Below are 26,903 nucleotides of genomic sequence, written 5' to 3'. Positions count from 1 at the left end.
TTGGCTAATAATATTATTGAAGTTTTTTTTAGCTTTATCTGCTTGTGGTGGAAGGTAGGATTAAAGGGAGTTAACTTCTAATTGAATATTCTAAATATAATCACTTTGGACACGCTCTGTATTCAGTTGCCTAAATTGAATTTTGAAATGTTTAGTATGAATTGCATGTTATTTTGAGTGCGACAGAGACTTGCAGTATCCAGGGAAGAAAAGCTCAACTGTTTTATTAGCTAGTAATATGTTTGAACTTTAATTTCAGTTTTATCTGCTTGTGAATGAATGTAGAAATAAAGGGAGCTAACTTCCAGTTGAATTTGTTTTTTTTAAACAAAATACATGCAACTATCATGTGAAACAGACCCGAAGCTACTCAAATTCACTTCCAAAGAAGCTATTCAGCAAAACAAATATCCCAAGATGTGTCTGTGTCCATGTTTAAGCAGAACCTCATGTAAAGCCATGATCCCATGTGTTCGGGCTGTGCAAGCTGATACCAGGATCCAGTCTGAGCCTCCAGCAGGAAACCAACCTGCGGAAGCTGTAAGCCTGCCCCTTCCGATGGCCATATAAATTCTGGGCACTGGACCGTAATTCAACACTCCTGGGTCGGCTCTGTTTAGAAAGATCTTGACAGAACCGTTTCCCACAAGTTATCAGAATGGTTGTGTCGACAATTTTTCTCAGTTTGTTACTGACTTTCTTATCATGTGAGTGTTTTGTGTTCAAGTCTCTCTTTGCGACTGTCTCAATGTTAGTCTACCACAGGAATGTAAAAGACTCAGCCATCATTTCACTAACATTAATGCTCATGGTTTATTTGTTTTCTTTTTAAAGGTGTCCAGTCGGAGGTTGTTTTGACCCAGCCAGAGGCAGAGACTGGCCGTCCCGCAGGCAGCCTGAAACTGACCTGTAAAACCAGCGGGTTCGATCTTAGCAGCAGCTACATGAACTGGGTCCGACAGGTTCCCGGACAGGGTCTGGAGTGGCTGCTTTGGTACTATAGTTCATCCAGCAGTAACTATGCACCAGCGATTAAGGGTCGATTTACTGCGTCCAAAGACAATTCAAACAACATTTTCGCGTTGGACATGGGGAACCTGAAGATCGAAGACACCGCCATCTATTACTGTGCAAGATACCACAGCGAGAGGAACCAGGACTGGACCCGTTCAAAAACAGCTCGAGGGAACATTTTGTCAATTCCATCATAAACTGACGGTCAGTACGAGTTTTAAATGCAATTATACCAACTGCAATCTGAAGCAGACCTCAGGCTGCCTCTTACAAAACTATCAAAGAGGAAATGTACCATTTAAACTAGCAAACTGGTGACACAATGGGACAATGTTTTGGGCATGTCATATGTACTGCTAACACTTCCATCAATTAAATGCTCGGACAAAATGTTAGTTTTAATATATCTGACAACCCAGGAAATCACTGCTAATTGTTATGTCAACTATGGCATTCATTCTAAACATGATCAGTACTAAATGGCTCTTTTATGAAAACTGAGACCTGGAGTAAAGAACAGAGAATGAGCGTACTGGTCTACATCATTGTGATACTTCAGTGGGCCACAGTGTTGTGCACAGCGACATCCTCATACAAAAACTACTAACAAGTGTTTATCTCAAATTGGTGATTTCTACCATGGAAGGAGCGAGAAATAATGGGAGGTGCGATTTAAACGCAATCCAGTAGTGCTAGTTTGTAAAAATGTATAATTTTTTTCTACCTTCTGCGTGTTGATTGTCAAGTTAAATGCAGACCAAATCTGGAAAAGTATTCCAAGCTTTCAAAATACAATGGATCGTAAAAGCTGGAATAATGCACCAAATCATTTTTAGAGGTGTCTGAATCACTGCTTTCTAGGAAGTGAAGAAATTCTCTGCATTTTACAGTTTACAGTCTGTCATAGTATTTGACACAACGTGTCTCACAGTCATATAACTGGGGTGACACAACAATTATGATCAAGACAAAAACCTATTCAGCCTCCATTGTTTGAAATTAGTCAGTGTTAACTTCTACAAACCGTCTTAACTTGCAGTATTAGTTCTGTGCGGTTTAATGCCAGTATCACTATTTAATTTGTAAAAGTGTTGGGTAATTTTCGATACACCAGTTGGGGATTTTGAGAATCAGCTCATGTGTTACTCTGTGAAGTATAAAACAGTATTAAAATTTATCAAGAATGATCAGAATTCACTAGCGCAATTATGTGATGAAGATTTATCGTGACTTTATTTTGCCTGTGGTTCTGAAAATTTAAAATGATGGTAGATTTTTGATTTGTTTTATGCAGAGCTAGTTATTGTGTGACCCAGTCCAGAGAATGTAACACTGTGACTATCTTGAATACAGGGGCCAAGGGACCATGGTGACAGTGACTTCAGGTAAGACCCTTAAACTTTCTTAGTGACTTTTTAAAAACTTTCTATTCATGTGACTAATTTCTGAATTAAATGAAATTCAGATTCTGTGCTGAGTTTGGTTTGGTTCGGATTGATTTTTGTTCAGACTGATTATAGACTTCAGTTAAGGCTCAGCAAATAGTTACAATGGGGATGATGGAGTCAGTTACTCGGTGTATCTCTTTTTGATCAGATGGGCATTCTGTGTGGCTGGGTTACTTGAAACACCTAATGTCTCTTAATCAGTCAGCTACAAATAATGTTCAATGTCAGTGACATCCTGATTGTGAGTTTTATTATCAACAACAAACGCTAAGAATTCAAAGATGTTGGAGATATTACTAAACATGATTAAAATATGCCAAAATATCATTATTCACTTCTTGAATGTATGTTCTTACCCTGATTATATTTTCTCATTTATTTTGTTAATTTTGTTGATGACAAGCAGGTTAGAAACTGTCATAAAATTTTCTTGCAGTGCTATATTGCATTCTGTTGATTAGATTCTGAGTTTGTTTTACTTGATTCTGTTGAATTTAGTTGATTGGATTTTGGCTTTGTTTTAGTTGATTCGTTTTGAAATGTGTTGATTGGATTCTGACTTTGTTTTTACTTAGTTTTGTTGAATTGTGTTGATTGGCTTTTGAAATTGTTTTATTTGATTCTGTTGAATTGAATTGTTTGGATTCTGATTATGTTTCATTCAAATCTGTTGTTTTTAGTTGATTGGATTCTGATTTTATTTTCCTTGATTCTGTTGAATTGAGTTGATTGGATCTTATTCAGTTTGTGAAATTGATCAGCATTTTCATGCTTTCTATAATCGATATTTTCTTTCTGGTGAGGAGATTGACTCTCTGGATTAGTTTTCATTACCAATATTTGTGAAGTTCTTTGGTATTTCATGAATCATTTCTGCATTTGTTAAACTTATATGACACATTTTTCTCTGCTTGATTGAAAACATGACATCCATTTGTAACGGTCTGAAAAACAACTGAAGGCAGAAACCCCGAAGTGTGAGAAATGAAAAAAAAACGAGTTTTGAATGCATTGACTTAAAAAAAAAACCTCAGTTCTAATTGTAAACTAACTGAATTTTGTTTTGAGTAGCCTCATTCAAAATAAAATTTGGGACTAAAATCTGAAACTGCAGAATTGATCAGATTATGTAATTGAAACAAACTTAAACTTATAATGTGGTAATATTTGTCCATTCAATAATTTTGTTTTGACAATGAAGTGATTAATCAATATATGCCTTCAACCGCTCTACTGTGCGCTGCACAAGATTGTCACGATCCAGAAGGGTGTACAGTTTGGAAATAAATTGAACTGTTGCCAGAAACGTTACAGCTTTAAGTGTTAAGTCCCCTCACAAACAAGGTTGCTGTTATGACTTGTTATTTCTATTCAATTTAATCATTAGTTTGCTAGATTCTGAGCAGCTTTGTTAGACTTCAATCTGGGTTTTTTTTATTTGAGGTTACATCATGTTCTTGGTTCTGTTGAAAATGTTTGCAGAGCTAGTTCTGCTGCAAACACACCGTGTTGTGATCTGGTGATCATTGACCTGTTGAGGAGGGACTGTGCTTGGGTAACATTAAATGTGTTATATTTGGCAAACAGTTTCTGGTTTCTACATTTTTTTTTGCAATGTTAACCGCTCCAGGTTCCTCATTCAATGCAATCAGCATGCGAGTTTAAATTTCATAAAGCCTATTATTAAGTGAAAGGCAAATCGCAAAGGTTTTAGAAATGAAGGGAAAACAGACACCTTCGGGTGCCATTTTTACTTAAAAGTAATAATTAAGGATTAATCTAATCCATGCTTTACAATCCACATTCAGAACTCCACTATCTAGTTCAATCACAATGTCTGTCTTTAAACAGTTTACAAGTCATAGAGAAATATAAATAGAACTTGAAAAGTCTAATGTTCTAATAGTTCTTGCTCTTGAGCAAAAATGCCATGACTGTGTTATAATTAATCAAGAAACACCTTTCAATTCCGCTGTACACTACATACATATTTTTCTGGCTGGAAAAGATCATTGACAAAAACCATTTGGAAATTCTGCTCCATTCTATGAAGAACAGGTCAATTTCACTGCTTTGATCAGTTTCACACGTAACTTGAGTTAATTAATTGTTATGTCCCTGATTAAACTGGATTTACAGGATAAAAATAAACCATTAACTGAATTATTTAATCTGCACAGTGCTTTAGGTGTTCCCAATCTGTGCATTTTAAATAAATAGTTACATTGTACAACACAATATCAACTGAAGAGTCATTCTTTTGGAAACAACTGCTATCGTGAATTATGTGACCAAGGCCAAATTTCGAATTAATTAAAATAATCCACTCATGACCTCGCAGGGCAGCTTGGTGTCTCAGTGGTTGGCACTGCTGCCTCCCAGTGCCAGGGTCCCAAATTCGATCCCACCCTCGGGTGACTGCCTGTGTGGAGTTAGCACATTCTCCCTGTGTCTGCGTGGGTTTCCTTCGGGCGTTCTGGTTTCCTACCACAGTCCAAAAGGTTTGCAGGTCAGGTGATTGGCTGTGCTAAATTGCACACAGTTTTCAGGGATGTGTAGGTTAGGGTGCATTAGTCAGGGGTAAATATAAATTAGGGGGAATGGGTCTGGGTGGGCTACTTACTGTCCAGAGGGTCAGTGTGGAATTGTTGGGCCAAATGGCCTGTTTCTATACTGTAGGAACTCTACTCTTAAAACCATGGGAGTGCTTGCTGAAAACCCAGAGAGTTCATTTTACATCGGTGTGTTCAGACGGATGCAGAGTTCACAAATTTGCACAAGACATGAACTAGAGGATAACAGAGCACATTGTTTATTCAGACACTTAAAATAGAGTAATATTTATTTTAATAAATATACTTGACCGATTTATTGCAATGTAGCGATCGGAAGGAATCTGCTCACATTAGTTAAGTGTGACAATCATTTAGATTAGATTTCCTGCAGTATGTATCGGGCCATTTGGCCCAACAAGTCCACACCGACCCTCTGAATAGGAACCCACCCAGACCCATTCCCCTACCCTATATTTACCCCTGACTAATGCACATAACACTATGGACGATATACAATGACCAGTTCACCTGACATGCACATCTTTGGATTGTGGGAGGAAACCCACACAGACACAGGGGAGATTGTGTAAACTTCACATAGACAGCCACCCGAGTCGGGAACCGAGCCTGGGTACCAGGATCTGTGAGGCAGCAGTGCCCACATTTACTTAGACATCCGCTAAAGCGGGCAACTCCAGACAGAAGCGTGTTTTCAATTCATACATTTTTAAACATTTTCGTTCATTAAAAGCAGTTAACAAGAAAATGACCTTGCCCTAATACCTTCAACAGAAATGCTTTCCACACTGGAATTCAGTATTGACTTTATGCAGTGCATGCAAAATCTCCACAGTTCACAGAACGTTTTAAGAAATTGTAAAAATAATTTAGAGATTAATCCATTTCCTCCGGACCTGTGCTTTAATTGGCGATATTTCCCACCTGAATAATTTTGTTAAATACTTATTAAGTTTATTAACTCAGTGGTTATTTATGTTATTGTGAACACATTCTCGTTCACATTAATCCACCAGTTAGTTTCTCTGATGAATGTTCAATTACAGTGAATATATTTGACGTGAGGAGTTGAGCAATGTATCCTCTAGGATTAACTCTGTTGTACAGTTTGTTTCAGTGCTATCTCTGTCTAACTTGTCAACGGTCCTGACCATTTGCAAATTGTCCAGTTCGGATACCTGAATCTCAGACAGTTCAATTTCATCTCGCGCTTCAAAACCACTTTTATCTGCCAGAATTACAATATTCAATTATGTGCCTCAGAATTGAGAGCCCTGACTAAGTTGTTCCAATCAGAACAAACGTTTCAGGAACAAAAGGCAGTTAGCAAGAGTTTTGAAATTGGTTGTTGGCAACAAGAGATATTTGATTGAGCGAGGCAGAGGGAAATATGCTGTATATTTTCTTTGTGCCTCAGTTATGCAGGACATGTTTCGTGTCACAATGTAGAATCAGAATTTTTTTGCATCTTATTATTTGAAAACCTATTATCAGCTTTTAATGTCACTGGCAAAGGTCATATTACACTTCAAAACATTTTAATCTTTTTCAAACTAAGTAGACCGTCTGGTGCAGCAACATTCACAGGGGAAAGAGGAAGGGAGTTCGAGGTTGGAATCCAGTGACAGTGATTTGATGGCAATGCAATTCCTAGTTTTATTCCTCTGTAGGTCCCATAGAGTTTGAACAATTTGAAGCTGCTGTCAAAGCATTCTTGGTAAATGTTGAAATGTTACTTTCATTGTACAAACATTCTGGAACAATCCCTGGTTCATGGAAGGTGTTAATAACTAACATGGTTGATGTACTGTCAAAAGAGGTGGGCTGTGTTCTCCGTGATCGTGTCGAGCTCATTGTGTTGTGAAGTTGTAGTAGGGTCCCTGATTCTGTGCCAGGCGGCCTGTGTTCACTTACAACCTGTTAGAGAGGTATGTAACACATCTCTTATCAGGTTACTTCAGTGCAAGAAAACAGATTGACATGTTTGGGTGTTTGTTGGAATTCCACTCACACAGGCCAGTGAAATCTATTCAATCGCTATCCTGACTTGTGTCTCTTAGATATTAAACAGAATTTTGGTGGTTAGCAGCTTTTTCCAGATCAATATTTGTTCACAAGCTTTTGGGCATTACTAGATGGGGTTAATGGAGGAAGTGCTCAAAGAAATCCCAGCTTTTGACTTGCTGCTCTAACAATATCATTTATAACTAATCCAGAATGAATCATTTTCGAAGCATATTTGATGAGATTATGCTTAGGCCGTATTACCTTATATTAAACCAGTGCTTTAGCTGAATGTGATTGTTCAGTACGATGGGGGTTCTGCTGAATCCAACACTTGCAGCAGATGGTGATAGCTTTTCAGTTGGTCGTCAATTGCTATCTCAGACCATCCAGTACCTCTGCTAAGAATTCATTTTTCAACAGGAGTCAAGCCAATGTAATCACTGTTTATCTCAACAGGTGAGAGCTCTTGTGCCAAAAACATGAAAACAATTTGCTGAAGAGCAGGTCTCTGTGTGCGAAAGGTTAACCTTGCCTTCTCTCCACAGGAGCTGCTAGACCTGCTGAGTTTCTTCAGAAATTTCTGTCTTTCATTTTGGTTTTCAAGCATTTAAAGTTTGTTGTTTCATTGAAAAAAGTTCTGTTCGATTAAACACGTTCTTCAGAGAAAAGATACATTTGAACAAATTGCGAATGTTCAGAGATATTAAATATCAAAGAATCATTGAATTTGAGCGCCCTGATCTCGAGCTGTAGTTTCACAAGAAACTATTATGAAGTAACAACACACTCCAGAGTGCAGTGGCTGCTGTAAGTGGGTGGAAGTTCTTTTGATAACTCAAATAGAGAATGTCAATGATCCCGTTCCAAATAATCAACAGAAGTATTTTTTTTTAAAGCATGTGAAACAATTAATTTGTTGAAATATTTTATTAAAAAATATTCACAGCCAGTGCTAGCTTAATGAATGACACAATTATAGGAAGGTAGGAGCAAGAGGAGGGCACTCAGCCCCTCGAGCTGTTCCATCACTTACTTAGATCATGGTGCATCTGTGAGTTAAATCCACAGGTCTCCCTTTGGCTAAAACTCTTCAACAGCTTTGATTAACAAGCAAAATACTATCCCAGATTTACTGATTCGACTGCCCATAACAAAGGGAGACACCATTTCTGAAAGACATTCCTGTGAGTACTGTGACACAATGAGGCTGGAATTAATTGCTCAGGAAAGTAAACTTTAAATCTCTGACAATTTCCAATTGAAACATCCCAATCATCATATTTCTTTAATTTAACACTGTACTTCCCTGGAATAAAGAAATATAATGTGTGATTGCCTTGCTAAAAATGAGGGAAGCTTCATTCCTATTGTATGATTAAGAAATAGCTCTGTTCATTCAGTGAAAACACAGTCAAATCACACAAAAGGAAACCATGTCATCTTGTGTAGACACAAACCTAATTTTCAATTCTTCCAGCGGTTGTTTGAATCTCTAGACAGGTGTCTAGACAGGTGGAAGTGTCAAACTTTTTATATCCTTGAGAAACCAGTTGTCCTCAGCCTATTTGACTTGCTGAAGTTTGTGTGGTATTAACACATTCACAGCGCTGTTAGGAAGTGAGCCCCATGGCTGTGATTGAGGAAGAGGAAACGGGCAGGGAACTAGGTGAGAGTCAAGTTGAAGTCTGATTTGGAGGAGAGCTTTCAGGAGAAGCATTTACAAGCATGTGCGCCCTTATCCTCAAGGATCACAATTTTGGAACATGCTGCCGAAGGGACATATCAGCATGCAAAATGGAAGCTGAAGAAGGTATCTCGGCCCCTCTAGAATGCTATTCCATTCATGGGATCATCATTAATCTTGCTGCTCACCAGTCTTCCCAACACACTGATAACATTGAACCTGATTGTTTTCTGTTCAGCAAAAGAATGGTGAACCTTTGGAATTCTCCACTACAGAAATTGATTGAGGATAAAACATCAAATGATTTCAATAAGGAGATAGATTCCTTCAATCCTTAAAAAAATGCTACGGATATGTGGGAGAAAGGGAAACGGGCTGCAATATTGGTTGAAAGCCATGAAGACATTGAATGGGGCATGGTTTGTCTGTTTGCACGTAACGCCAACATTGGTGGTATAATTGGCAGTGAAAGTCATCTAAACTTACAATGAGATCTTGATCAGCTGGGCCAATGGGCTGAGGAGTGGCAGATGGAGTTTAAGTTAAATGAATACGACGTGTTGCTTTTTGAGAAGACAAATCAGGTCACAACTTAGAGTTAATGGAAGAGCACTGGATAGTGATATTCAACACAGGACCCTGAAGGTCCAGACTCATAGAGTCTTACAGAGTTAATGTTAGGGCACTGGGTAGTGATGTTGAACACTGAGAACCCTGAGGGTTCAGACTCATAGATTCTTGAAAGTGTTGTCTCAAGTAGCTAGTGTGTTGAAGGTGTTTGGCATATTTACCTTCAATGGTCAGAGCATTGAGTGCAGGAATTAGGGCTTCATGTTGTAACTGTCCAAAACATTGGAATGAACTGCCAGAGGAAGTGGTAAATGTAGAGATAGGTCCAACATTTAGAAGACATTTGACCAGCTATAGGAACTGTATAGGTCTGGATTGATATGGGACAAAGGCAGGCAAGTGGAATTAGTTTAATTTGGGAACTCTGGTGAGCATGGATGAGCTGGAACAAAGGAACTGTTTCTGTGCTGTACGACTTTATGACTCACTGACTTTATGGTGGAGTAGGCTCATAGTTGGAAGGTGGTGAGCAAGTGAGGGGCTAGATTGGGCATGTGGGAGAGTTTGGGCTGATAGGCTGTGAGGTGTTGGCTGGCTGCTGGGTAAGCTTCCATGCACTCTGTCTGGCAAGGTGGCATCGGGTAAATGGTAATGGTCACAGGATAATTTGGTCGAATTGTGCTTGGTAGGTGAGGGGTAGTTTGAGCTGAAATGCAGGAGGTCTGTCTTTGCCAGGCTGGTTTATGGAGAGGTGGGCAGGATGCCAGGCTGGTTCGTGTAGAGGTGGGCAGTGTGCCAGGATGTTTCGGGGGTGGAAGGTCACTGTAATGAAGTGACAGGTGGACGTGTTGTCAAAATGCAAAGCTCGGAGTCTGGCAAAATGGTAGGTGGTAAAGCACAGATGTGAAAGGAGCTGGGATGCAATGTGCACAGGTTGACTTGGGTAAGATGAGAGGTCAGTGATCAAGGGCTGAGGTCATGTCTTGGGTAGTGGGCTTTTGTCAGAGGTTGTGAAAATGATGGTGTCAGGTCCAGTCAGGGCCAGATTCACTATGGGCCAGTGCAGGGCGGCAGGAGTGTAAATGAGTGAAAGGAATTGAGATCATATGTCCATCTGCAATATAGAATATAGAACATTACGGTGCAGTACAGGCCCTTCAGACCTCAATGTTGTGCTGACCTGTGGAACCAATCTGAAGCCTATCTATCCTACACTATTCCATTTTCATCCATATGTTTATCCAATGACCTTTTAGATGCCCTTAAAGTTGGCGAGTGTACTATTGTTGCAGGCAGTGCGCTCCATGCCCCTCGTACTCTCTGAGTAAAGAAACAACCTCTGACACCTGTCATCTATGTCCTCTCCTGCTAGCCATCACTATTCAAGGAAAAAGACTTTCACTGTCCACCCTCTGTTTATCTTTTATGCCTCAATTAAGTAACCTCTCAACCTTCTTCTCTCAAACAAAAACAGCCTGAAGACCCTCATCCTTTCCTCATTAAACCTTCCCGCCATACCAAACAACATCCTGGCAAACCTCCTCTGAACTCTTCCAAAGCTTCCACATTCCCTCTATAATGTGGTGACCAGAACAGTACACAATACTCCCAAGTGCGGCCACACCAGAGTTTTGTACAGCTGCAGCCTAACCTCGTGGTTCTGAAACTCAGTCCCTCTATCGATGAATGCCAACACAAAATATGCCTTCTTAACAACTCTATCAAACTGGCTGGCAACTTTTAGGGATCCAAGTACATGGACACCGAGATCTCTCTGCTCAGCTGCACTACCAATATGGATTGCCTTGGATGTGTTTCGTTTGATAGGGGTTGTGTGTTCCGGGCATGAATGGATGTCTAGCAGGGTAGGGTTTGTCAATGTGAGTGGAAATTTCGGTCTAGACAGAGTAAGTGCAGTGGTTAGTCTGAAAGATGAGGTTTGGTGGTGAACTGCGTGTCAGTTTGATCGTTATTAATGTTAAAGATTACTTGTTCATTTCTCAAATCATATTTACGTAAATACTCAGCTGTAATACTCCAAAGTCTCTGAACCTTAATGGTCCTCCATTTCTCAGAGGCCTCCAGAATTCAGATAATTGTAAATTAGATGTTTCAACTTCCAGACAATTGGCATGAGTTCAGCCATGACAGCCATCCTCCTAGTCCCAGTGCTCAGCTCCTGCCTGTGCTGCTGCTGCAGTGACCTCCCTCCCAGAGAGAACATTCTGCCTTGCATTGATAAGTGAGGAAGGCTCACTGGGCCTGATTTCCAAGTATGGGGACGGCAAACACGAGGGGACACAACTTTAAAGTGAGGGGAGATAGGTATAAGACAGATGTCAGAGGTAGTTTCTTTACTCATTGAGTAGTAAGGGTATGGAATGCTTTGCCTGCAACGGTAGTAGATTCACCAAGTTTATGTACATTTAAGTCGTCATTGGACAGGCATATGGATGTACATGGAATAGTGTAGGTGGGATAGGCTTCAGATTAATATGACAGGGCAGCGCAACGTCGAGGGCCGAAGGGTCTGTATTGCGCTGTAATGTTCTATGTTCTATGATTCACTCTGATTTCTCACCGGGGTTACTGCCAGCTGTTGGGTATTCCCAGCAGCACGGTACCTAGTGGAGCAGCACGCTGGTTCCGTGGTTAGCGCTGCTGCCTCACAGTGCTAGGGACTCGGGTTCCATTCCAGCCTCGGGTAACTGTCTGTGTGGAGTTGGCACTTTCTCCCCATGTCTGTGTGCGTTTCCTCCCACAGTCCAACGATGTGCAAGCTGGGGGAATTGCAAATGTTGTGTTCAGTGATTGGGAGGTTAGGTGCATTAGTCAGGGTTAACTGTAGCATAATAGGATAGGGGAATGGGTCTGGATGCGTTACTTTTCAGAGGGTGGGTGTGGACTTGTTGGGCCAAATGGCCTGTTTGCACACACTGTAGAATTTCGATGTATCTGCATTTCCTTGTTTTGTATTTTGTGAAACTTCACTGCTCTTCACAGCAATCCAGTGAAAGTGTCAGTTGGTGAGATCTTCAAACAGTTACTGGGGTGGGATCACGATGTTCTTCTTCCTAAATTATGCGGTAACGGTCAAGGTCGAGGGCATGTTTCTAAAGAGGGAACCAATGATCATGATCAGCAACTGGTAGGAACCAAAAACAAACTCCAGTTATGCTGTAGACTTAGCGGGAGCATACTGGTAAACGTTTACAGCTGAGGATACATTTGAGTAACTGATAAGGTCAAATTAACAGAAATTAACATGCTCAATTGGTCATTCTATTGTAGAGACACCATCGCTCCCCACGCTTTATGGCCTGGTCTCCTCCTGTCAGGAGCACAACACCGGTTCTGTGATCTTTGGTTGTTTGGCGATGGACTATTCCCCTGACGTCACCAAGGTAACCTGGAAGAAAGGTGGGGAGCTAATCAAGAATGGATTGAAGACTTACCCATCAGTGAGAAACAAGAAGGGAACCTACACCCTGAGCAGCCAGTTAACCCTGCCCGAGTCAGCGGTAGATTGCCCCAGCAAAATCTCCTGTGAGGTTCAACACAGCGGGTCACACAAGAGCAAAGAAATTCCATGTCCAGGTACGTGTTGTGGGAACTGAGATAAACAGAGCATCTGGGATTAATATGAACAAGGCATTATTTATAACCATTTTCACAGAATCACCTTATACAGCACAGGAAAAAGGCCCTTTTATCCATCCAATAACAGCCACCTATCAATAACAGCCACCTAACTATTCCAGTCTCATGTGCCAGCACATGATCCATTGCCTTGTGTGACTTGCCCTTGCAAGGATACTTCATACTTATTATGAGGGGCTCAGTCTCTACATGACTTATATGTGCTGAGCTCCAGGCTAACACCACCCTCTATTTGATTTTGTTTTCCCCTGAGGTCCACTTGGAACCTCCTGGCCTTACCTTCACCCTGTGCCCCTGAGGTATTGATCTCTCCATCAAGGGGAAAGGTTTCATCCAGTTTACCCTGTCTATGCCTAAAATAATTCTAGACATCATGATAATCTTCTCCCTAATTCTCCTCTGCTCCAAGGAAAACCCCTGTCTATCTAATCTAGTTTCATAACTAAAACTCTCCAACCCAGGCACGATCCTGGCAAATCTCATCAATACTGCCTTCAGTGTAATCACATTCCTTCGATAATATGCACACAACGCTTCAGTATGGCCTAACCAGTGTTTTATTAAGTTCCAGTATCGTCTCACCACTCTTCATTGTCAATGTCTAGGCTAATAAAAGCAAATATCCTCCCACTTTCTTAGCCTCTTTATCCAGACAACACAGTACTGTAGGGGATCGGTGGGTACATGCACCAAAGATCCTCAGGCCTTTCCAGGGTTCCACCATTCAAAACGTCATACCTCACAGATTCTTCTGCCGAATTACATCACCTTACATTTATCCAGAATAATTTCCATTTGCAACTTTTCTCTTCACATACAACCAACCCTTTTACATCCTCTTGCAATCTAAAGCCATTATGCTCATGACTTACCAACATGACAGTTTTCATTTCATCTGTGAATTCACTGGTTAATCCTCCTAAATTTGAGTCTCAATCATTGGTATGGAAGAGAAATAGCAAAGAAATCAACACCAATCCCTACAGAACACCAGGAGACATAGATTTCCAGTCACGCAGACACCCGATGACTATTATCCCCTGCTCCCACCACTCAGCCAGTTCTAGATCCAATCTGTCAAATTACCTTGGATCCCATTGGCTCTGATTATTGCTATCATCTGGACATCGAGTTATCTATCTGAAAACTACTATCAAATTGTTACACATGACTTCCTCTCAATAAAACCTTGCTGAAAATTGTAGATTTATCTTCCAAATGAAAACTAATTTCACTACTCAATAGTTTCCTTACCACTGAGACGAGCTTGATAGATCTGTGGTTTCATTATTTATCCCTTCCTTCGTCCTGCATAACAGTGCAATGTTGGCTGATCCACACTCACTTGGCACAACTGCTGTGGCCAGACAGGAATTCTAAATTATTGTCAGCGACCCAACTATTTCATCCTTTGCATCGCTCAACCGCTTGGTATACTTTTCATCTGCCCTGGAAATATAACCACTTTTCATTCAACCACTTTTCACGTCATGTGTCCTAATTTCTGAAAACTACATCACAACACTCCTCCATGATTTCGGTCCCCACATTGTCCCTCTTACTAGTGAACACTGACACAACACATTCGTTTTGACCACAACCTAATCCTCCGACTTCACTCCAATAATAACACTTAATGGGCATTACTGATTCCCAAATAATTCTTTTATTATGAATGAGCCTGTAACTTTTAAAAATATTTTCCTTTATTATGACTGCTATTATTTTCTCATGGTCCCTTTTGCTCTTCTAATTCCTTTGTCTTTTAAACTCCCCCTTGCACGTTCTGTACTCCATACTAATTTCTATTGATTTGAGATTTCAGTATAGACCTGAAGCCTCCCTTGTTTCTCTTTATCTCACCCTCCATGCCCTTTGGTGTCCAGAGCCCGCTGCATTCTTGGTCCCACGCAGTGGCTTCCTGGGGAATGACCACCCTGTGATTTTTAGAACATAGAACATAGAACATAGAAGAATACAGCGCAGTACAGGCCCTTGGGCCCTCGATGTTGCGCCGATCCAAGCCCACCTAAACTACACTAACCCACTATCCTCCATATACCTATCCAATGCCCTCTTAAATGCCCATAAAGAGGGAGAGTCCACCACTGTTACTGGCAGGGCATTCCATGAACTAACGACTCGCTGAGTGAAGAACCTACCCCTAACATCAGTCCAAGATCTACCCCCCCTTAATTTAAAGCTATGCCCCCTTGTAATACCCGACTCAATACGCGGGAAAAGGTTCATACTGTCGACCCTATCTAACCCCCTAATCATCTTGTACACCTCAATCAAGTCACCCCTAAACCTTCTTTTCTCTAGTGAAAACAGCCCCAAGTGCCTCAGTCTTTCCTCATACGATTTTCCTTCCATACCAGGCAACATCCTGGTAAACCTCCTCTGCACCCGTTCCAGTGCCTCCACATCCTTCCTATAGTATGGCGACCAAAACTGCACACAATATTCCAGATGCGGCCGTACCAGAGTCTTATACAACTGCATCATGACCTCAGGACTCCGGAACTCAATTCCTCTACCAATAAAAGCCAGTACGCCATATGCCTTCCTCACCGCACTATTTACCTGGGTGGCAACTTTCAGAGATCTGTGTACATGGACACCAAGATCCCTCTGCTCATCCACACTACCAAGTATCCGACCATTAGCCCAGTACCCCATCTTTTTGTTATTCTTCCCAAAGTGAATCACCTCGCACTTAGCTACATTGAATTCCATCTGCCACCTTTCTGCCCAGCTCTGCAGCTTCTCTATATCCTGCTGTAACCTGCCACATGCTTCCTCACTGTCAACAACTCCTCCGACTTTCGTGTCATCCGCAAACTTGCTCACCCAACCTTCTAACCCCTCTTCCAGGTCATTTATAAAAATGACAAACAGCAATGGTCCCAAAACAGATCCTTGCGGAACACCGCTAGTGACGGCACTCCATGAAGAAACTTTGCCATCAACTACTACCCTCTGTCTTCTTCCATCCAGCCAATTCCTAATCCAAACCTCCAACTCACCCTCAATGCCATATCTCCGTATTTTCTGCAGTAGCCTACCATGGGGAACCTTATCAAACGCCTTACTAAAATCCATATATACCACATCTACCGCTTTCCCCTCATCAACCTCCTTCGTCACCTTTTCAAAGAATTCAATAAGGTTTGTGAGGCACGACTTGCCCTTCACAAAACCATGCTGACTATCCTTGATCACATTATTCCTATCTAGATGTGCATAAATCCTATCCCTTACAATTCTCTCTAAGACTTTGCCCACAACAGAAGTGAGACTCACCGGCCTATAGTTACTAGGGCTATCCCTACTCCCCTTTTTGAACAAGGGAACCACATTTGCTATCCTCCAGTCTTCTGGGACTACTCCTGTAGACAAAGAGGACATAAAAATCAAGGCCAATGGCTCTGCAATCTCCTCCCCTGCTTCCCAGAGAATCCTAGGATAAATGCCATCAGGCCCAGGGGACTTATCTATTTTCACCTTTTCCAGGATTTCCAACACCTCTTCTCTACATACCTCAAAGCCATCCATTCTACTTATTTATGCCTCAGTATTCTCATCGACAACAATGCCCTGTTCCTGAGTGAATACTGAAGAAAAGTATTCATTCAGTGTCTCCCCAATCTCTTCCGCCTCCACACGCAACTTCCCCCTACTATCCTTGACTGGACCTATTCCTACCCTAGTCATTCTTTTATTCCTAACATACCTATAGAAAGCCTTAGGGTTTTCCCTAATCCTATCTACTAAGGACCTTTCATGTCCCCTCCTTGCTGCTTTTAGCTCTCTCTTCAGGTCCTTCCCGGCTACCCTATAACTCTCAATCGCCCCAATTGAACCTTCACGTCTCATCTTGAGATAGGCCGCCCTCTTCCATTTAACAAGGGATTCCAATTCCTTATTAAACCACGGCTCCCTCGCACGACCCTTTCCTACCTGCCTGACAGGTACATAATTATCAAGGACACTCAATAGTTGCCCCTTGAACAAGTTCCACATATCATTTACACTCTTGCCTTGGAGTCTACTTTTCCAAGCCACACATCCTAAGTCATGCCTCACCGCATCATAATTTCCCTTACCCCAGCTATAATTCTTGCCCTGTAGTACACACTTATCCCTCTCCATCACGAGTGTAAAAATCACCGAATTATGGTCACTATCCCCAAAGTGCTCACCTACCTCTAATTCTAACACCTGGCCTGGTTCGTTACCCAGAACCAAATCCAGTATGGCCTCACCTCTTGTTGGCCTGTCTACATATTGTGTCAGGAAACTCTCCTGCACATATTGAACAAACACTGACCCATCTAACGAACTTGAGCTATAGCTTTCCCAATCAATATCAGGAAAGTTAAAGTCCCCCATAACAACCACCCTATTACTGTCACTCATCTCCTGAATCACCTTCCCAATCCTTTCTTCAATGATTCTAGGACTATTAGGAGGCCTGTAAAAGACTCCTAACAGGGTGACCTCACCTTTCCTATTCCTAACCTCAGCCCAAACTACCTCAGATGGCAAGTCCTCATCCATCGTCCTTTCCACCACTGTAATACTATCTTTGACAAGCAATGCCACACCTCCCCCTCTTTTACCCCCACCTCTAAACCTACTAAAACATTTAAATCCCGGAACCTGCAACAGCCAATCCTGTCCCTGTTCTAGCCATGTCTCCGTAATAGCCACAACATCGAAGTCCCAGGTACCAACCAACGCTGCAAGTTCACCTACCTTATTTCGTATACTTCTTGCATTGAAGTATACACACTTCAAGCCACTTCCCTGTTTACAGGCACCCTCCTTGGAAATTGATGCCATGTTCCTCACCTCCCTACACTCCAGGCCCTGCACCCTGAAGCTACAATCTGGGTTCCCATGCCCCTGCCGAGTTAGTTTAAACCCCCCCCAAGAGCACTAGCAAACCTCCCCCCAAGGATACTGGTTCCCCTCAGGTTCAGGTGTAGACCATCCTGTTTATAGAGGTCCCACCGTCCCCAGAAAGAACCCCAGTTATCCAAAAACTGGAACCCCTCCCTCCTGCACCATCCCTGAAGCCACGCATTTAATTGTTCTCTCTCCCTATTCCTCGAATCTCTATCACGTGGCACGGGTAACAAACCAGAGACAACAACTCTGTTTGTTCTAACTCCAAGCTTCCAACCTAGCTCCCTGAAAGCCTGTCTAACATCCTCAGCACTCCTCCTACCTATGTCGTTGGTGCCAATGTGGACCACGACTTCGGGTTGCTCCCCCTCCCCCTCCAGGACCCGGAAAACACGATCAGAGACATCACGTACCCTTGCACCTGGGAGGCAACATACCAAACGTGAGTCTCTCTCGTTCCCACAAAACCGCCTATCTCTTTCTATCTCTTTCTTAAATGTGTCACACTGCTCTGACCCAGATTTACCGATAAGTGTCAGCTTCCAGTCCACTCTGGTCAAGTCATTACCTGATCTAACTAAAATTGTCCTTCCCCTTTTCAGAACTTTGGGCCAATTTCTATTCCTTTGCAGTACAATCTGAAATCCAACTGATTTACCATCACTGTCTGCAAAGTGCTCCACCATTGATGTTTTACCCACTGGGTCGACTTCATTCCCTAAAGTTAAGTTCAGATTCACCACTCTATTGCAAGGTCTGGATTAAAATTCTCTGTATTAAACACATACTTTGTTCAAATATTCTCCTGGGGGCATTTTCAGAATTGTGCTCCCTCTAAATTTTTGACAAAATGAATATCCAAGCCTATGCTGAGGAAGTTAAAAACCTCTTTTCTCATTCCTCTATTTAATTTACATTTCTCTGAAATTTGCCCATGTATTTGCACTTGGTCTTTTGGACCTATAGTAAAGTCTATCGTGCTCTCCCAGTAGTTATGTTTGCTGTGTTTTGGTTTTGAAGTACTGTCCATTTGCATTTGTTCGAGGAGGTATCCATGATTTCATTTCTCTTTACAGCCTAAAATACTCTTGTCAGAATTGCGACAGACGCAACATTCTGTACCGCTCACCCCCGCCCCCATCATTTTCCATCTTTCCCTGTCTCGCCTGAAGGCACTAAATCCTGGAATATTGAATAGCCACTCCTGCCAGGCTCTCAATATGTCTCCGTGATAGCAACAGCATCATTTCTTCATTTATGCCAGTAATTCGTCTGCCTTGTTCATCATACTCTGTCATTAAAACGAATACCATCCAACGTTGCTATCTTTCTTCTGATGTTACCGGCCTGTTGTTTCTGTGCCTCCTTGACTCCCTTGCTGTGTCCTCTAAGTTTAGCCTTTCACATTTGTCCTGCTTATCTTTCTGTGTGGATCCCAGCTTCTCCAGCACTCTGCACAATTATGATTCTTGTATCCATGAACCACAAGAAACCATGATATATGAGAACTGATTTCTTTGTTATGAAATTCGTCGGATAATGTATGCGATGTGTTTCCTTAAGGTCCAGATATTCTCCCACCAACCCTTCTCCTAACTGTGAGCTCCAGTGAAGAAATCGCAAGCAGCAAGTTTGCAACCGTCGTCTGTTCAATCATCGAGTTCCGTCCGAAGTCAATCACCGTGAGTTGGTTGAAAAATGGCCGACCCTTGGATTCTGGCTTCTTCACGTCTCCCGTGTGTGAGGCGAACGGGAACTTCTCGGTGACGAGTCGGCTGATGGTCCCTTATGGTGAATGGTTCAACAGCGCGGTTTATACCTGCCAGGTCACTCATGGAGAGAACATTCAAAGTAAAAACATCACCGCACTCCAGGGTAAGAGACACATACTGAGAGAGCTACAAATCATTCTGAACTCTGATGTGAATCAAACACACGAATTTATCAGGCGTAGTAAACAGCACAGTACAGCTTCACATTTCCCAACATGCCACGGATCTCATTTCAGTTTGAGTATTACATTAGCATTGCTTATAATTCAACATTTTGGCAAGTCAGAAAAGCATGTTTCCTCTCTGTTGAAGATAGATATATAGACAGTGAGCTTTTTTAAATAGTTTGTTGCCTGACCATGCTGGGAGAGGCATTCACAGTGCTGAATCCTTGCCTAATAGCCGCTACAAAGGATAAGTTTGGGGGTGGAGGGGGATATTGGATAGATATATGATTAAAACATAGAAAATACTGAGAGACTGAGGTCGAGTGAACGTGGTATAGATGTTTTGACTGGTAGGCGAGACTAGGACCCAAGGGCACAGTCTCCAAGTCAAAGTTGCACCCTATAGAACTGAGATGGGGAGGAATTTCTTCACCCAGAGGGTGATGAGTCTGTGGAACTTGTTGCTGCAGAGGGCATTGGAGGCCAGGCCATTGTGTGTACTCAAGCCAGAAAGAGATCGGCTCTTGTTTAGTACGGGGAGAAGGTAGGAGAATGGCTTTAGACCGAAACATCGATTTTCCTGCTCATCGGATGCTGCCTGACCTGCTGTGCTTTTCCAGCATCATTCTGATCTAAACTCTGAATTGGCCGAACAGCCTTATTCTGATCCTCTATCTTATGATGTTGGGGTCTCAAAATGACGTGGTTAAAATATGCAGTGACCCTTACTTGAAAATAAATCAATATGCGTTCAATGCTTCATTCCATGCTCAGGAATGACCTGTTGGCTTTGCACATTGTACGACATCAATTTTTATCTGATACTGAGCTCTTTAACTTCATTTATGGGATCAGACCACAGACCAAGTGGGTATCACATTTGATGAACTGGGATAAACGTGATCTCACTGAGCTGCTTTAAGATGCTCTCTGTAATGAGTGGATGCGGCAGGAGAACAAATTCTGCTAAGAATGCTACAATAGGGATGAATGAACTAGGAACTCGAAACATACTGATTTAGCCTGGTTTGGGGTGGCGATGTTTACACGGTGAGTAGTGGGTGTCTATAAAATTAGTGTACATTTCCATCGCGTTTGTAGATTAATTTAAGACGCTTTTGTTTGTTTTTTTTCTCCCCTGCTCTATGAAGAAATTAAAAAATGCAGCTTGGTAAATAAAGTGAAAGTACAGACCAGTTATGAACTAACTGAATAGAGGGAAAGACTTAAGGAGATGGGTGTCCTTCTCGATATCCAATGCTGTACTCAATGTCTTGTTTTCAGATCTACTCGAAACACAGCCCACGAGTAACAATGACATAAATTCGAGAATGACATCACACCAATAACGCAAAGTATTTTTGATCACGTTAAATATAATGAACAGTATTGCCATGGCTGTTCACCGCTCCTGTAACACTTTAGAACTCTGCAAAGAGAATAATTATTATTTATTATAATTTGTCCAAAATTTGGGATGTGATTTAGCATTCAACGTGACCAGCAGCACTTGCACCTAAGGGTTATGAACATGGAAATGGACTCATTATATTCAGATTACTCTTGTCACAAGTATCAATAGATGGTCTGAAGTGAGAGACAAACTCCGAAAGAATGGTCATTCCATGGGTTACATAATGGTATCTTTGATGATTTTACTTTTTTCACAGGTTTCGCTTGTTACAAAGCCAGTGTTCTTTCGGAATACTTACACAGGGTATGGCATAGGTAATCACAAATGTTTCACAGATCAAAATACATCAACAATAGTAAGCATCGTTTCAGCAATAGTTGGAGTTGCCATTTTGAAGGTGGTGTCTTCACCCTGTGAAGAAGTAATCTGAAGATTGGGAGTTTATATCATAAAGGGGCATTTTTCATTGACTTTGATTTTTGTTTCATAGAAGATACCGAGTGCCACCCTAACACCGTTAAAATCCTCCCACCGCCAGTAGAACAAGTCTTACTGGAGGCGACGGTGACGTTAACCTGCGTTGTGTCCAATCTTCCTTCTGGAGTCAACGTGACCTGGAAACAAGAAAAGAAGCCTCTGAAATCAGAGATTGCTGAGCAGCATGGACATAATCCCGACAGCGTGATCAGCAAATTAGACATTTCTACTGAAGCCTGGCTGAGTGGCGTTACTTTTGAATGTGTGGTGTACCATCAGAATCTGCCGACTCCGCTAAGAGACTCCATCCACAAGGAGAAAGGTGGGCGGTGAGATTAAAACACAAAGGATCCCATGTGTAATCCAGATCCAGTTACATCAATGGCAGGCTTTGATTGGGAATGAACAAACACCATTGGGGGCATTAATGATGCATCTGAAGGCAGGGTAGCTAAGTAGCTGATTAAGAAGAAGATGGACCAAAGGATATTGTATTCTGATTAAGTCAGATATAATGGGAAGAAGCCTGGGCCGTGACGTCACCATCAGCAATGACAATTGGGCAGAATGCCCTTGTTGTGAGCTGGAAACATGGAGGCAACTTTCACATGAAACTTTACTTTTTTTACTGAACAGAATGTTTTCTAAAGGAGCAGACTGAACCATACTGCTCCTTTAGAAAACGAAAGTGAATAAATCCCAAATTAAAAATGGCTTATCTTAATATTTACTGAAATTGTGATATTGGTTCAGGATGTTTTGGTTGAGTTTATATTTGTCTCCAATATTCTGCAGTGATTAATCCGCTGGAGCCATCAGTGTCGGTCCTCCTGCCACCAACAGAAGAAATCTCCGCTCAGAGGTTTCTCTCCCTCACCTGTTTAGTGAGAGGTTTCTCCCCCCGAGAGATCTTCGTTAAGTGGACAATCAATGACAAGCCGGTGAATCCCAGTAACGACAAGAACACCGAGGTGATGGCGGAGAGCGACAACACCTCCTTCTTCATCTACAGCCTGTTATCCATTACAGCGGAGGAGTGGGCCAGCGGTGCTTCTTACTCCTGTGTGGTGGGACATGAAGCGATTCCATTGAAGATCATCAACAGAACAGTCGATAAATCCAGCGGTAAACCGAGTTTCGTAAACATTTCACTTGCACTGATGGACACTGTTAATTCATGTCAATAAAAATCTCAAAGTTGCATTTAATAGTTGAACGGAAGTAATGAAGTGTTTCTTTTCCTCCAGCTGTGAGTTAAATACTGAATTAGTTGTTTCTCACTTTGACTTACATTCCATCTGTGTAGTTAAAGTGGATTATTAACAGGTCTAGGACGAGTGTCTTGTGCAGTTAATGTTCCCTGCTCAGATGCACCCTGGGTCAGAGACAGAGTAAAGCTCACTCATTGCAGGATTCCACCAAGTACCTTATCCATCCTAAATCCCTCTGTGTCAAAATCTGACAATGTCCATTTTATGTCAAGGGTAGGGCACGAGTTTTGAACTTGATGTTTTTGATTCCCCCCATTTGACATTCTTACAAAATTCATGTCAGTTTTAAACTGCCAAATTGCACCAATTGGAAATGTAAATTTAAGACATTTTAAAATTAAATTTGATTGGAACATACGAATCGTAAAGAGTGCAGAACAGTTTGAATGTAACCTTTGTTTCTGGGGAACTGCCAGGGATCTTGCGCCAGCGCATGAGTTGACAGAATGTATCTTCACTTTCACACCAAAGAGAATCAACAGTTAAGTTGTTGTGGAGCAGAGGGAGGGGAGCAATGAATGGTCTGTCCTCTTGCTCCCTGTGCAGAGTTTTCATGGTAGATGTCCTCAGTAATGTAACCCAGTTGCTAACAGGGACAGTCAGCTTCTTGCTTACTGTCCAAAGATTTAACATTTCCATGCAAAACAATACCTTTGAAGCATGTTAGACACGCTTGGCTCTGTTAACAAATGATTAACATTGATTCCCATAATCCGAAACTGGTGTTTGCATCGTCCCAGTTTGAATTCCATAGTTTTGTCTCAGTTTTCTGGAGCACATGGGATCAATTCTGGTATTCGAATACCTGATATCATTTTGTTTCACATACAGAACCCAAGTAGATATTTTCTAATAAACATATTCAGAAATGTTATCTCTGGGGCAGTGGGGATTTGAACTCACGCCTTTTCTCTCATAGACAGAAGTTCTATTACTGCAACAGAAGAGTTGCTCATAAAACGCTTATCTCTGCACGACGATGGGAAACGTTTCCTGCAACACCAAGGTCAAATCTAATTATGGGCAATGCATTAAAATTAGAACAATAAATTAGAATAATGAAAATTACAGTCTGATATAAGAACAGATGCAGAGAGATGATCGCAAATACACACGCAATGACACATATACGGGCTCTCACCTAAAGACACATATTTATGTGCACACTCAAATGTGCATATAGATAAGATGTCACACACGCATACTCGCACAGAGCCACACATGCAAGTGGTACTTGAACACTCACCTAAGCTCATACAAAAACTCACATACACCAAAAGAAAATCATTTGCACAAATGAACAGGAGGACTCACATATAACCATGAGAAACATCGACACACGGTAACACACAAATGGGCATGAATACATATACATTCATACAGCACAATGCGTACAGACATACACACATGAACTCACAGATACAAATTCCGAAAAATGTCCTCCCACATGTCAACTCACACAGGCACGTACGTGCACAGAGATAAACATTAATATCATTACTTTCCCATTTTCAGAATCACAAACATACGATGACAGAAGCAGCTTAATTAGTTATTTTTAAACCACATTGATCAGCATGTATACAATATCACACGCACACACTAATTCAGAGTCTCACATGCAGACACACAAGTGCATAGATGAACAAATAGAGGGGCGTTCATTCAAAAAGGATAATGGGCACAAGGATCAGCAAGCATCCACAAACAATAGCACAAACAAGCTTATCAGGAGATGGTTTGGGAAAGATTGCCACACAAGCAATTATCATCATATAAATATAAACATCCATCAAAACATAACATTGCATGCTAACATTTATTCAGCATAAACATGAAAATAACCCAGAGTATGTAGGATCTGAAACAGACACATAAGCATACATTTTAGATAGCACTAATGAAAAGTGAACACTCACAAAGACATTACAAGATAAGCATAGGCAGCAACGAAGTGGCATATTAGCATGATGATGCTTACACACTGTGAAAAGACAAAATATTAGGTGCACAAACACATGAGCACACCAGCAGTAAAGGAACAGGAATATGTTTATTCATGCACAGACTCCAACATGGGCTAGAGTGAAGTAAGAGACTCTTATAACCACATACACAAACATTAAAGGGAAAACAAACACACCAAGCAGTAGATCAAATAAATTAAGGGACACACGTACAAAAACGTATTCCTAAATATACAGATCCTACAAACTAAAATATGAAGCAATGTCCTGATTGTGATGTCACTTATATTCATGATTTGCCAAGCAATTGGTCACCAATACAAAAGATGAGAATCACATTTGAACTTTTATTCAGTGATGGCCACAATTTTCAACTATAGTGCTGTCACAGCCTATATTTAAAATATAATGATATAATTAAAATCATCATTCGTAATAAGCATTCCTCAAATAATAATATCCTTAAATAATAGATGAAAAGAAAAATAATTTAAAAAGTTCTGACATGGACAATGAAGAAAGAACATATGCAGGTAGTATTTGTAATTTCTTGCTGAGAGTCAATAACGTACTAATAGATACAGATAAGAGTCACACTTGAGAAATACCTGACTGCTTTATGAAGATGTAATGCTCTCAAATTACATGACTTGGATGCAGATAGATCGATCTGGATCAATATACAATCTAAATGCGTTCTCTCACTTTATATTCACAGATTCAATAGATCGCACTTGGATTGAAGACTATGAGGATGATAACAGCAACATCTGGACAACTTCCACGTTCATCACCTTGTTCTTCCTGAGTATTTTCTACAGCGCTGCCGTCACTCTGGTGTAGGTGAGAATAATCACATCTTTCTCACGCCAAGCAGCTCAATATGTTTTGTGAAATCTCTAAGTGTGCCATTGAATAAACATTATATCTGAAAGTCCCTGATCATAAATATCTGCGTCATTGCTTTCTCTCTCTTTTCCAGGTTAAGTGAATGAGTTGTGGACCCCTATGATTTTCCTGATCTGCTTATCAAGGTCTGAATTCCCAATCTCCAATCTGTCCTGGGGTTGCTGACTCTAACATTACTTCTGAGATTACTTCAGTTTGTCAGCGTGTAACTGAGACAATTATTGATGGATTTTCCTTTTTACTTTGATATCATTGAGATGGTTGTGGTTGGAGAATTTTTAGCTTCCCAGTTGTTTGAAGCCCATTTGTTTTGTTTTTATTTGTTCCTTACTAAGAATGGTTGCCTACCCTTTCTGATGAGCCTTTGTATTCCCTTTCTTGTGACTGTTACTGAAGTACAGACAATTCCCAGCTCACAGCGCATGTGTTCTCGTCTCAATGTGGCATCCAGCCATTATATTCACTTCTGTTAGCTTTTACATCAACTTCTGGATAAAAATGCTTTCTGAAATGGTTAATAAATCTCGTTTGAATATGCACTAACCTTGAGTTTGCTTAATTCTTTCTTCAAGGCCAGTCAGTAATAATACATTTTCCCACATCCTCCTCCTTTCCCAGCCAAATACTTTCACTTGTTCTGTTTGGTTGTGTTTCATCCAGTCATTTAGTTTATTGCTGCGCTACCATGCAGCCCACTAATGTAAATACATCTTTCACACGATATGCCTGATGGAACACTCCAGAGACAGAATGATTAGAGAACATTTCCGCTTATGCACCAAGGGTCACGGCCTCGGGTCACCTAATGATAATTTTATAGGCTCCACCAGAAGCTTATAAAAGGCAGCCAACTGAGTTTGAAAGTTTACTCTACACTGTCTAAACTAAAAGTACTCCCAATGTCAGGGCAGCCTGGGTTAGTAATGCAGAAATCGCCACCTAAAGCGCCCAACGAAACATTCATCAGCCAAAAATGTCGACATTCTGTCAGGTATTCAGACAACAACACGTGCACAATCCAAGGGCGGATTCTCAGAACTGGAGTTTTTCTCACAC

The 26,903-nt window shown here is 41.2% G+C and overlaps 1 gene segment (V, D, J or C); it reads left to right on the top strand.

The window, feature by feature from the left end:
• The first annotated feature begins 614 nt into the window (after nucleotides 1-614).
• On the top strand, nucleotides 615-22,908 carry LOC148136828 (Ig heavy chain C region-like). The segment is given in 7 exon segments: nucleotides 615-707; nucleotides 835-1,153; nucleotides 2,359-2,399; nucleotides 12,588-12,893; nucleotides 19,434-19,745; nucleotides 21,714-22,022; nucleotides 22,496-22,908. Coding segments are annotated over 7 exon segments (1,728 nt in total).
• Nucleotides 22,909-26,903: the final 3,995 nt, after the last annotated feature.

Source organism: Chiloscyllium plagiosum, unplaced genomic scaffold (assembly GCF_037043375.1).
Source record: "Chiloscyllium plagiosum isolate Xiang-an unplaced genomic scaffold, Cpla_swu_hap1 HiC_scaffold_45, whole genome shotgun sequence".
Taxonomy (NCBI): domain Eukaryota; kingdom Metazoa; phylum Chordata; class Chondrichthyes; order Orectolobiformes; family Hemiscylliidae; genus Chiloscyllium; species Chiloscyllium plagiosum.
This window is presented reverse-complemented; position numbering and strand designations above follow the sequence as displayed.